The sequence below is a fragment of the Dermacentor variabilis genome, chromosome 7, assembly GCF_050947875.1.
Source record: "Dermacentor variabilis isolate Ectoservices chromosome 7, ASM5094787v1, whole genome shotgun sequence".
Lineage (NCBI taxonomy): Eukaryota > Metazoa > Arthropoda > Arachnida > Ixodida > Ixodidae > Dermacentor > Dermacentor variabilis.
Genome location: NC_134574.1, coordinates 152,108,999 through 152,121,933, shown reverse-complemented (window position 1 = coordinate 152,121,933; position 12,935 = coordinate 152,108,999). Strand labels below are relative to the sequence as shown.

The 12,935-nt window shown below is 49.7% G+C and overlaps 1 protein-coding gene across 1 annotated transcript; it reads left to right on the top strand.

Moving 5' to 3' along the window:
• The first annotated feature begins 1,800 nt into the window (after nt 1-1,800).
• LOC142588164 (uncharacterized) lies at nt 1,801-5,792 on the top strand. Its single transcript, XM_075699666.1, has 2 exons — nt 1,801-2,161; nt 3,518-5,792. Exons 1-2 carry the CDS (start codon nt 1,965-1,967, stop codon nt 4,653-4,655), a joined length of 1,335 nt encoding a protein of 444 aa, XP_075555781.1. The 5' UTR covers nt 1,801-1,964; the 3' UTR covers nt 4,656-5,792.
• The last annotated feature ends 7,143 nt before the right edge of the window (nt 5,793-12,935 follow it).

The following is a 12,935-nucleotide window of genomic DNA, read 5'->3' as shown; positions in this document are numbered from 1 at the left end:
GCTCCGGGAGCAAATATATGCTTTCCAAAGAAGGGGCTAATGATTACTGGCGGGATACATTTGAATAGCACGCCAAAACTATTTCTTTTTAGTAGTTCTTAGAACCAACTTCATTCGGTTACTGCACCCGAATATGTCGCTCTGACGACGAAGGAACACATTTATGTCGTTTCATTCGTTGCACATTAAGGAGCGCGAAGAAAGCGGGAGCGATGATGAGTGAGACTTCGGTTACATCGCTCATATGCGTGCACTGTCTCCTGTGTCGACCTATTTGCTACGACACTAGCTTAGCAACTTAGGCCGTGAGCATCACTACTACTGTATGACGGCGATGCAGAGAATACCATGGAACGACGAAGAAAAATTGACGTCGTTGGAAGGACCAAGTTTGTAAGATCACGACGGAATGATGACAATGACACTACAACGGTATCAGGACAGCGGGGTTATTGACGAGGCTATTATGACGATGGGGTTACGACCACTGCAGAACGACGACTGTATGGCGACGACGGTATCACGACGATGACATGGCGACAATCCAGATTTGCTCATCTGCGCTGCGTCGTCTGCTCAGCAGTCGCCGCATGCGGCCATCGCTGCTTGATATGGTATGGTATGGTATTCCTTATGCGATGGCGCACACCCACTGTGGGGGATTGTCCAAGATTTGGATGAAATTAGGCTATCTTTATTAAAAAACTGAAGATGGTAAAGCTGACTGGAGGAAATGAACAAAAATAAAATGTTTAAGAATTCAAGACAATCTCTTTGTAGCAATTATAAAATCCTCCACGGTTGAGCAAATAAGCCTGTGGCACTGTCCAAGAGAGGAGGCTCCTAGAGAAAGGATGTTTATAATTGAAAAGCTCAAACCAAGCTGTGTAAATCTAGATTCTAGATTTTTTCTTAAAGAAGTGAAACGGGGGCAGAATATGAAAAAATGATCTATTGTTTCATCTTCTCCTGCTTGGAATGAAACCCTCGTCGTCCTCCTCAGCGGTAGAATACCACAGCCGGAGCTTCCACAGCGACCAACGACAACACCATAAAAGTCCCCTAGAGGCATTTGTAGTAAGATGTATGAATAACTCAGCTACGCAAACAAACATCACGAAAGTTATATTTCACAAAAAACAGCAGAATACACAAATTAGACACTATTTCGATACAAAGCGTCGCGTACGTTCCACTGCAGACGCCACCTTTAACACTAGCGTTGCCTGCAAACGCGGCTTCGCTCGTATATATAGTCGTCCTGTGATGGTCATTCCGACAACTGTCACCATATAAAGGCGGTCGTCGGAGTGTCGTCTTCTGTGCAGAAGGTCAACGGAAAGATTTCAATTGAATGCTTGCAGTCGCAGTGACGAGGACAACACCAAAGAGCGTTCGGACGCGGCTCTCCGTAGCCCTGAACTCGAACAGACATGGGCAGTCCATCGGGCCAGCAATACGGCGGAGAGGCTAGGCCTTACGGTCCCGACGTGGGAGCGGCCCGCTTCAGGCTAGAAAACTAGCGCGACCTGAAGGACCTGAATAAAGTTTTTTTATGCCATAGCAAAACTCCTGCCGCCCGATTCTTGGCCTATCCCCTTTAGTGGGTACGAGCCATGACAGAGTTTCATCATCATCATTATCACAGAGGTTTCGCGGTTGGCGGCGGATGAAAGAAAACGGCGACGACGACGGAATGCGCGAAGAGCTCGAGCCGAGGTCAGGTGGCACGTGCATTGAAGAACAAGAGCCTGCGGCGATTTTGTGTACGCTGTTCGCATTTTACATAAGGCACGTAGAGCGAGTTAAATGCGTCTTTATGTAATCCTTTATTTTTGCATCACTTAGACGTTTCCGCTCTGTTTTCATACCGGATGTCCGCAAGAGGGCCTACCGTTAACCGCTGCTGCGGTTAAGCAATTTGCCAAATTTGGTATGAATGTTGTCGATGTCGGTCCTTTCGTATGCGCAGGAACTCTTGCTACAACGCGCTCTTCACTGTCGCCAGGCAACGCATCCCTGCCGAGCAGAAGCAAAAGACCGAGTGGACCCCGAGCATCCGCGTGGTTGGGCTGTTCGTCGACTCTCCCTATTACACTCCCGCGCACGAAAATACTGGTCAAGGTGCTCCAAGGTGCTCGAATTCGCCGAGAATCTCAAGGTTAGTCGCGGGTACTGGAGGAGCGTTGCTGGAAGTACGGCCGACGTCTTTCCAGCAGCACGGCATATCTGAATCGATTTGGCATTGTGTTACTTCAAACGTATAAAGCCCGGATAAATACTCGTGCTTCAACCAACATTACCATTGACCGCCGCCACTTCTGTTCTCATGCCCCAGTGGTTTTAACTATGCTATGAGTAACGCAATTTTTAAAGTCTGTTAAATCTAGAGTGACGTCAGGTAATTTTGATGCTCACCGTGCACACCTGTTCTAAATTTATATTACTCACAATACCAACTTTAACAACGCTCCTGAGACACGAAACATGGAAAATTGACTGAGGTTTCATTGCCGGGTAGGTATTCTGCCGCCCGTTCGTACAAACGTATGAAATTGATGTGAGTAGGCGCCGGGTCGTGCCAGCACATAAGCCGCTGGCGAATCTAGCCACTCATAAAAAACATGTAAACGCATTCGGGAAAAATACGGCGGTTGGTCACTTGGTAACTGCCTCGAAAAGTGTACGCAGCGTCGCTTGGTGGTCTCCTACAGGTTAAGATCATCCGTCTTACACGGCCTGCCCACACGGAGAACTTTTCACGAATCACTGTAAATTGTGGTGGTCCGGTCCGGATTAGGCTGTCTTTTGAATCGACTCGATCATGTCGTGTTCAAAGAAACGAAGTTGGGGATGTATTCTGTAAGAGTTTAACTAGTGGCCATCTCCAGTTATTCTGCTCTTGAAGTTCTAATTGGTTGCGCTGGGCTGCGCGTCCGCAGCAGTCAGGCGCCACGGCCAGTCAGCACTTCAGCAGCAGACGAAATGGACCTGTCCACTTGGTGGATTCTTACAGAACACCTCCCCACAACGTTCCTGTCCGGCTATATATAGAGATATAGAGAGCACAAATTGAAGCAATTAAATTGTGGAGTTTTACGTGCCACAACGACGATCTGATTATGAGGCACGCCGTAGTGAGGGACTCCAGAAGATTGGAACGTCTGGAGTTCTTTACCGTGCACATAAATAAGTACAACGGTGCTTTCGCATTTAGCCATCCATTGAAATGCAGCCGCCATGGTGGGATTTGATCCTATGACCTCATGATTAGCTGCCCAAGCGAAGAATAATGACATCGATGGAGGTGCCGGGCATTCCGACCTGCGCAATTAGAGCCCACTTGCAAAAAGATGAGGTGCTCTACGGTAACAAGGAATCGCACCCGGATACTGTACTCGTATATTGAAGCGCTACACACGTGTAATTCTGCAGTGTGTACGCAAATACGCGTAATTGCGTCAGTGCGACAACAACAAACAAAAAAAGACAACTCAAGAAATATCTCACTTCGCAGCCACCACGAACTGATGCGCCCAGATCACAGCACCATCAGCCGCCAGGAACACGACATCGCAGAACCGGTGGGCCTGCCTCTGGCCTTGCGCTCTGGGAATGGTACTAGGCGATGTGCCCCGATCTCAGCAGCGTCGGCCGCCCAGAAGTCGATATCGCAGAGCTGGAGGGTCTGCCTCTTGCCCTGCAGTCCCGGTATGGCGCTCGCCGATGTACCCCGATCTCGGCACCGTTGGCCGCCCAGAAACGACATCGCAGAGCTGGCGGGTCTGCCTCTTGCCCTGCGGTCCGGGAATGGTGCCTGCTGGTGTGCCCAGATCTCGGCCCCGTGGGTCGCCCGGAAAACGACACCGCAGAACTGGCGGGTCTGCCTCTTGCCCTGCACTCCGGGTATGGCGCTCGCCGATGTGCCCAGATCTCGGCCTCGTCGGCAGCCCGGAAAACAACATCGCAGAACTGGCGGGTCTGCCTCTTGCCCTGCATTTCGGGAAAGGCGCCTGCTGGTGTGCCCAGATCTCGGCCCCGTGGGCCGCCCGGAAAACGACACCGCAGAACTGGCGGGTCTGCCTCTTGCCCTGCACTCCGGGTGTGGCGCTCGCCGATGTGCCCAGATCTCGGCCCCGTCGGCAGCCCGGAAAACAACATCGCAGAACTGGCGGGTCTGCCTCTTGCCCTGCATTCCGAGAATGGCGCCTGCTAGTGTGCCCAGATCTCGGCCCCGTCGGCCGCCCGGAAAACGACACTTGAGAACTGGCGGGTCTGCCTCTTGCCCTGCACTCCGGGTATGGCGCTCGCCGATGTGCCCAGATCTCGGCCCCGTCGGCAGCCCGGAAAACAACATCGCAGAACTGGCGGGTCTGCCTCTTGCCCTGCATTCCGGGAAAGGCGCCTGCTGGTGTGCCCAGATCTCGGCCCCGTGGGCCGCCCGGAAAACGACACCGCAGAACTGGCGGGTCTGCCTCTTGCCCTGCACTCCGGGTATGGCGCTCGCCGATGTGCCCAGATCTCGGCCCCGTCGGCAGCCCGGAAAACAACATCGCAGAACTGGCGGGTCTGCGTCTTGCCCTGCATTCCGAGAATGGCGCCTGCTGGTGTGCCCAGATCTCGGCCCCGTCGGCCGCCCGGAAAACGACACTTGAGAACTGGCGGGTCTGCCTCTTGCCCTGCACTCCGGGTATGGCGCTCGCCGATGTGCCCAGATCTCGGCCCCGTCGGCAGCCCGGAAAACAACATCGCAGAACTGGCGGGTCTGCCTCTTGCCCTGCATTCCGGGAAAGGCGCCTGCTGGTGTGCCCAGATCTCGGCCCCGTGGGCCGCCCGGAAAACGACACCGCAGAACTGGCGGGTCTGCCTCTTGCCCTGCACTCCGGGTATGGCGCTCGCCGATGTGCCCAGATCTCGGCCCCGTCGGCAGCCCGGAAAACAACATCGCAGAACTGGCGGGTCTGCGTCTTGCCCTGCATTCCGAGAATGGCGCCTGCTGGTGTGCCCAGATCTCGGCCCCGTCGGCCGCCCGGAAAACGACACTTGAGAACTGGCGGGTCTGCCTCTTGCCCTGCACTCCGGGTATGGCGCTCGCCGATGTGCCCAGATCTCGGCCCCGTCGGCAGCCCGGAAAACAACATCGCAGAACTGGCGGGTCTGCGTCTTGCCCTGCATTCCGAGAATGGCGCCTGCTGGTGTGCCCAGATCTCGGCCCCGTGGGCCGCCCGGAAAACGACACCGCAGAACTGGCGGGTCTGCCTCTTGCCCTGCACTCCGGGTATGGCGCTCGCCGATGTCCCAGATCTCGGCCCCGTCGGCAGCCCGGAAAACAACATCGCAGAACTGGTGGGTCTTCCTCTGGTGCTGCAGTTAGTGAATGGCGCTGGCCGATGTGCCCCGATCTCAGCAGCATCGCCCGCCCGGAATATGACATGGCCGAACTGGTGGGTCTTCTAGTCCTGCAGTCCGGGAGTGGCGTTGACTGATGCGCGTAGATCTCAGGACCATCGGCCGCCCGGCACACGACGTCGCAGAAATGGCCGGTCGTCCTCTTATCCTGCACTCAGGGCGTGTCACTGGCCGCCGCGCTTGGCCGCAAATGAGGCTGCTTGCCATCGTCATTGAAGAGCAGCATACGGCCAAGATGGGGACTATTTAGCGATCGCTGAACTGGATGGCAGCATCGCCAGCGTGTTTGGCAATCGGCATTATTTATTTTATTATTTAGATACCCTAAGGGCCCCAAAGGGGCACTGCACTATTGGTAACATAAATAACACAATTTTCACAAATGAAGGTGTTGCATTACAGCACTATGGTGGAGCAAGTCGTGAAAGCAAGTCGTGAGAATCTAGCGAATTTTCTACACATTGAGAGCGGCGGCATCTTGAGCGCTCCCTTCAGGGCTGACACACTTTGAAATCTTTGAGTAGGATGACAAGATGAACCACGCCGCTGCTTTATTCTGGACGGCTCCGACTGGAATGGTAAGGATTATCTGGTAGGAATGACAAATGATCGATGCATATTTGAGGAAAGGACGCAGAAATAAATTGTGCGTTTGAAGCCATGGGGCGGTATTATGCAAGAGTCCACCTAGTGGACTGTTCATTTCGTCCTTTGCTGATTGGCTAGGGCCGCTGTCTCCTCTCTCGTACAGCTGCATCCAGTCAGCAGCGGCCGAAATAGACAGTTCACTAGGTGCACTCTTACAGAATACTCCCCCTCGTGCGTTTGTTGGCCATGGGCTCAAACGGTGGCGCACATCTTTTGGTAGCTACGAATAAACAGTGGTCATGAGATTGGTGGGAAGCGAGCGAGAGAGCGAGCACGAAGCAAGCAAGGCAGACGTCGTCCAGACAGTCATCTGAACTGGTATCGCGGAGTCCCACCGTACCAGTGCTACACTATAAGACTGCAGCACATTAAACCCACTGAGCTGACAGAGTATCGACCCAAGTGCTCGTGACAGAGCGCTCACAGAATCGCGCTGCGAACCTGCGAGCGATTCTGAATCGCACTGTGTATAATGCATAGATATCTAAGGCATTAGTCTTAAGTGGCTCATATCCGCGATCATTAGGAAAACGCGGTGTGTGCTACAGAAAGCCATGTGACCTCGCCTCGCGCAGACACGCACTCTTGTCACTGCTCGCACGTTCGTCGTCGTGTTCTTCCATAGTTGGCTCCGATGCCAATCATCATGCAAAAAAAAAAGGTAAATTAAAATCGAGTTATTTTAGGCACTCGAACCCACGACGTTGGGTGGGAGTCGAACCCTCGAGCTCATGTGGAAGTCAAACCCACGATTTTTGGTGTTAAGACGAAGTTAAGGCACAGGTAAATGGTATAGAGCTAATTAAGGCAGTCGAACTCACGACCTTTGGTGGGCGTCACACGCTCGAGCTTATGTGATAGTAAAACTAACAACCTTTTGCTTTAAGTAGAAGGTAAATAAGGGACAGTTAATTAACATCGCGTTAATTCTGGCACTCGAACTCCGAAATTCAGTGTTCATTAGGGCGAAGGTAATTAAGGCATTGTTGTGGTAGCACCAATTAAGGCACTCGAACCCACGGCCTCTGATTGTAAAAAACAAGTAATAAGAAGCAACAACGCATTCGAATGAGAATTTCAAGCAATTTAATGAATGTGTCTTGAGCGCGCACGCTTTGGCCTCCACCCTCTTCGGCGTGTGCTAAATTGACTGTCAGTTTTCTTTCTGTTGCTTTCAATCTCCTCCTCTTGCCAGTCATTCTTTGCCGTTGTTCCTACTGTATCCTTGATGGCTCCGAGAATTTGTCTCGAACGCCCGGCGTCTTTGCTACGCCTGTCTCTCGACATCTATTCCGGTTGCACCCTGTGGGACTCGTGTCACCAGACTTGAGATGCTTAGAAGGATGTGCTTAATCCCGACGAAGCGAGCGCAACGAAGAAGACAGGAACATGAAATGAAATAAACGCGCGGCGCTGACTTGCAACATTGTTTATAGGCGATACGAAGACAGCATTCAGGGTCCTCAATATCAAGATATCGGCCCAAAAAAAAAGTTTTGTTCTCTACAAAGATTCGTCTTGCGCAGGTTTCTATACTCTTTGGCAGGCAGAATTCGTTCGAACGAATGGAGTGAGCAAGTACGTGCATAAAATTTGAGAACCAAGAGATTGAATTTCAAATGGATAGCATAGGTTTGCATTTGATACTTAAAAACAATCGTATTCGAGGGCAGCTCAGCTTGAATGTTCATGGCAGAAGTCGTTTACTTTTCGCACGTGAATACAATGTTCGGTTTAACCATTCCTTCAACTGCTATGCATCTCACGAGCACTTTGCTGGCTGAGATCGATGTCCACGGCCTTGAATCTTCATGCGCGCGCTAACTGCAACAAATGAAATATGGACGCTGTCCCGTCATTCGTTTATGAGTCTGTTAAAAGTCCATCCGCAAATAATACTGATTTGCATCCTCTATTACCACGCATTAGCAACCAGTCGTCCTTTGAGATGAGAAGTATTTGTATAAGTTTAATATACTCCCACATCTTCGTTGTCGTCCATCATAGATGCATCCGCTCCACTATAATCCTTAAGCAAGAAGGAAAAATATTCTATATGTTCTTGCAGTGTGATGAATTCCGCTCAATTTCACCGAGAAAAACCAAAACTTACATGCCGAAAAGCGCAACTGTCACACCTTTAGCCGACGCCCAAGAGCGACACGGCTGTTTACTCCTCGTCTTCGGTTGAACATGAAAGCAGCGTCCTTATCGCATGCCTCGATGTCGCGCACGTTCGCTCGCCAACAGTCACGGCATTCGTAAGCTAAGGGGGCGACAGCTACGCACTTCGACAGCTCATTTTTTCGCTTTCTCGTTGAATTTGGCTTGAATCCTTTATGCCGCGGAATTTAGGAGCGTTTAGTTTCCTGCACCTCTAGATGAAGTAATCACACGACGTAATGGCACGATGAGCTGCAAGCTATTGCATTGGACCTATCAACTGGCTCCTTCAGTTGAATGAATGAATGAGTGAATGCTTTATTCAGTCGAACGATTCATACAGTATTAGTTGAACATTTCGTCAGAGCACTTAGCCTTACTGCTAGTCATGGGCTTATGCAGACTTTATACATGTACGAAGAAATATATCTCAAGCGCACTTTTGTATAAAATGTCTAGACTTGAATAAATATAGAGAAAGAATGTCAAAACGAGAAAATGACTGGTGCAGTAAGCGCCCTTGGGGATGTAGATGTAGAACCTATACATTAGTGGCCCATACTAACTCGGAGGGACTGGTGAAGAACCGGATAGTTTACCACAAGAATAAGGAAAACAATCTAAAAAAGTGTGAACAAAATTTGTGAATAAGTAGTTGAGAATAATTCGATGGATTGCTGTTAACCATCTTATTGGAATGAATTAATAATTTAAAAATACAGTTAATTGAAATTGATCTTGTAAAGAGATAACACAACCTTAAGTTCACATTTTGTCGTCGAAATGCCATTGCCCCTAAATAAAACACTCGATGTCATCGCCAACGTTCCTTTCCCTGTGCCCAAGCGTCGAGTTTCCCAATGATAGCCAATTTTGAACATTTAATTTTGAACATTTAAGTCTAATGTGGCAACGCTCAATGGAGTTTCTAAGGTTCTTTTTCGCGGATTAGACTATCTTTTTCCACCAATTAGTAGTGATCTATCGTTTCATGGTGCCCACGAAAGGAACTGTTCGATATGCTGCGCGGGCGTTGTCATGCCATCATCACCACGCTGTCGTCATTCCGTGGGTCGTCATGCAACCGTCAGTGCACCGTTGTAGTCAGTGTCCTGATTCCGTTGTTCCTGTTGTTGTTGTGTCCAAACACTGGCACCTACCTACTACAGGGGATTGGCCAAGAAGCAGGAGGTTGCACATGTGTTATTACTAAATCATAACAGAAATAATGTTTGCATAGCAGAGCACCGAATAAGGAAACCTAAATTTAGAAATTAGAAAAGCCTGCTAATGTTTTAGGTGATACTATTTAACACCAAGAAATTAAAAAAATTGATTAAACTAGAAATGGAACAAGTTAATCTTTCCCTGTCCCTAGAAAATTGTAAATGACGAGAAAAGCATCCCTGTGGCAGAATCCCAGCCTCGACGTCCCAAAAGAGAGAATGGTTGGCGAGGTTAGTGATAACCCAATGTGGTAAAATACTCAAAAATAAAGTCTAGAATTTTACGCGCCTAAAACCACGATGCGGTCATCACGCCACTCCATAGTGGGCAACTATGGTCTAACTTCGCCAACCTTGGGTTCTTTAACGTGAACCCAATGCACGGTATACGAATGTTTTTGTATTTCGCCTCCCTCGAAATGTGACAGCCAGACCCGGGATTTGATCCCGCGACCTCGTGTTTAGCAGCGCAACGCCAAAGCCACTACGCAACCACGGCGGGCAACCCAATTTGTCGAAATTATTCTTCGAAGAGTTTTCTTTGCCTTAAAAGTTGGCGGTACGAGAGAAAAAATCTCATTTGATTCGGGCACGTTGCGAAAATAACATAGAAAGGACAGAAGCCGACCAGACCTCCACTAGTAAAATAACTGGCAGTGGCTTAGCTCGGCTATGCCAGGATATATGTAGCGAAAGCTAAGGCATAGCATGGTTAGCCTTGGTTAATCTTGATTGCAAATCCAGGTTAGTCTGGTTACCTAGCTATGTTGCGGCATTTAGCCAGTCGTTCGGCGCGCTATTCGTCTGTTTCCTGGGTGATTCATTTCCTCTTCACCTCGTTCCGATGTCGATTCAAGATCTCCTCCTGCTCATCAGAATTGTCGCCGTCCATACTGCAGCCTCAACTGTAGTTGCGGCGCACGCAAGCTCTCCTTTTGAATTCTCCCACATGTTATCACGCATGAGACGTAGCTGGCGAAGTGAGCGAAGGCGAGCGCAACGACGAGGAACGCGGTGGGACGTCATGCCAAACGGTGGCGGCGGAAAGGCGCGGCGCTGCGCAGCGGTGGAACACCTGTGGCTCGGTGCAACTAGTGGCGCAAGCGTAGTAGCGACTAGGGAGCGAGAGAGAGAAAAATATTCGTGGCGAGGCGTGTGTTGGGGGGGGCGGTGACGTCATGTGCCTCCTTGGAGCACCGCCATGGCGAAATCGCAAGTTCCTGGCCAGTAAAGCTTTCGCTTTACAATTTAAAGGCGGAACACGCGATCTCATATTCTCAAGGAAATGTCAAACTGTCTTGAAAGTAACCAATTGTTACTACACGGCAAGATATGATTAAATTCAGGAGACAAGTTTAGAGTTGCATTTGAGGAATTTTGCAATATGGAGAAACTTCTGTACGTCAACACTGCCTTGGTACTGTTGCACCCATCATTTTCGTCATGTCGTCTTGCAAAATATCCCCTTAACAATTTGTGCCGCTATCATCAATTACTGTTATTGACGTTAGCAGAGGAACTTCGGAAGTGATCACATATTGTGGCCGTTCCCTCGAAATTAGGCAAGATATGTTGGGAATTGACTAATTCCGGCGCTTTACGTGCCAAAACACGATTTTACTATGAAGTTCAAGAGAACAGATTGGTGGTTCAGTTGGTACCGCATAACTTGAGGCAAAGCACAAAAAGAAAACACGAAGACAAGAGAAGGCAAAGAAGACACAGCTTTCTTGGTTCCTAGATATGACTTGTTATTTGTCACAAGAGATGTCCAAGACGCTCAGGGAGGCCAAAATGAAGCTCAATTTTACAAAGGTAAATTTGCGTTAGATAAAGGAAACAAATTTGTTCAGTGTCGAAGTATAAGCATCACTCAAGGCAGCACAGGTTTATTTGGTGCACCTTTTTGTTTGTTTTGTTAGTCGCAAGACATACGTTGTACGTATACAAATCGTACAAAAAAGGCAAAAAGGAAAGACAACAGATTTCAGCGATTACTTTGGCTTTCATTTCATTTGCTGCGACCGCAGCATTCTGTGAGTGTGACGACCTTGTTTTGGGTTGTCGGCTTTTTACTCAAGTAATTGGATTCATCCACTGCAACGAACTGGACAAAAGAGGTTATCGGGTGGAATGTAGGGGAGAGGGGTACGGTAGTATAACAACTTATTTTAATGTAATAATTTGAAATAAACAAATATTAAATATAACTAACCCTCAATATATCTTTAATATTACAAAAAGAATAGCGTGAATTATAGAAATAAGTTTTGACGTTCGGCGAGCGCTAGGCGGGCGTCCTTATCAAGGCGCGATCTCTCTCCCACTCGCTGAGGCACAAGCAGTTACGTCACTCATGGACGTCTGTTATGAGCATGGCAATGACACTTGACTTCAATCCACAGGATCAGGAGTGACCGACTCTTCTGCGTTCAATGTTGACTCGAACACCGAGAATGAATCATTGTGGTCGGCATCTAGCAGGTCGGTCTCAGGTGGACCGTACGAGCTCAACGAAGTCTCTTCATGCACCCATAGGATGTAATAGCCAACAAACACCGCTGTGGCAGCGGCGAAAACAAGAACGCACATAGCAGCAATTCTCTGCATCACCAAGATCTGTTCGGGCTCTGGAAAGTTCACAAATCGCTTTGACCCGCTCCCGAATAAGTCAGTCATGTGCACCAGACCCGGAAAGGATGACACGGACTGCGGCTTTCTAACGTGTGGGCTTGGAACCGGCGTTGTCTTGAAACCCAGGTTCGAAGCGCCTACACCAACAACCAACTCAGACGGCCGCCTGAACGGGTCGAAGTTGCATCCTGCTGGCGGCATTGTAAGGCCTCGCATGTCAGCGAGTATATCGATGGTCTTTGCTGCTTCTGGCTGTTGCAGCTGTTGAGGCGCTTGACTTCGTTCCTTCGAATCGTAAAGAACGTAGGCTTGGCGAGGCATCGCCTTGGCGACGTCGGTGGGTTTTGCTGAAAAGGAGGCTGCTCGGGACCGCACTGTTTTCGTGGATTTTGGTGGAGACAGCCGTGCGGGTTTGGTGGAATTGTTTCGCAGTGCCTTCGGAGGGCCGGGGTTTGTCTTTATGTTGGCACCTACGGCTTTAACCGTTTCGCCTAACGGGAGTAGAATGTCAGCCTTTCTGAGTGGAAGCCCTGATGCTGGCCCTGCAGGCACTTCTTTGTTGACATTGGTCACTTTGGTTGGAAATCTTGCCGATGTTAGAGGCAGAGCCGGCGTGCCCCTGCTAAATGGTCTAGGAGGTGGGAAATGACGGACAGGTGTCGGTGCGGCTGCCAGCCCCTGGGGATGGTGATGGTCTGGTGGCCTCTCCCTTGGAGCGGGCTTGATGTCGGCAGCCGCCTGTGCCACATTGTTTCTTGGTCGTTCGTACTTTGACGACCTCCGACTGGCAGTTGCTGGGGCAGACTGACGATGCGCAATACCTCCTTGCCCTTGAGGAATCGGCAGAGATTTGCG

Bases quoted from the DNA above. Each gene is read 5' to 3' on its own strand.
- LOC142588164 (XM_075699666.1), top strand. From the start codon at position 1,965: ATGCGCAGGAACTCTTGCTACAACGCGCTCTTCACTGTCGCCAGGCAA. The intron at 2,162-3,517 runs GTTAGTCGCGGG...CTCACTTCGCAG, and splicing joins AATTCGCCGAGAATCTCAAG to CCACCACGAACTGATGCGCC.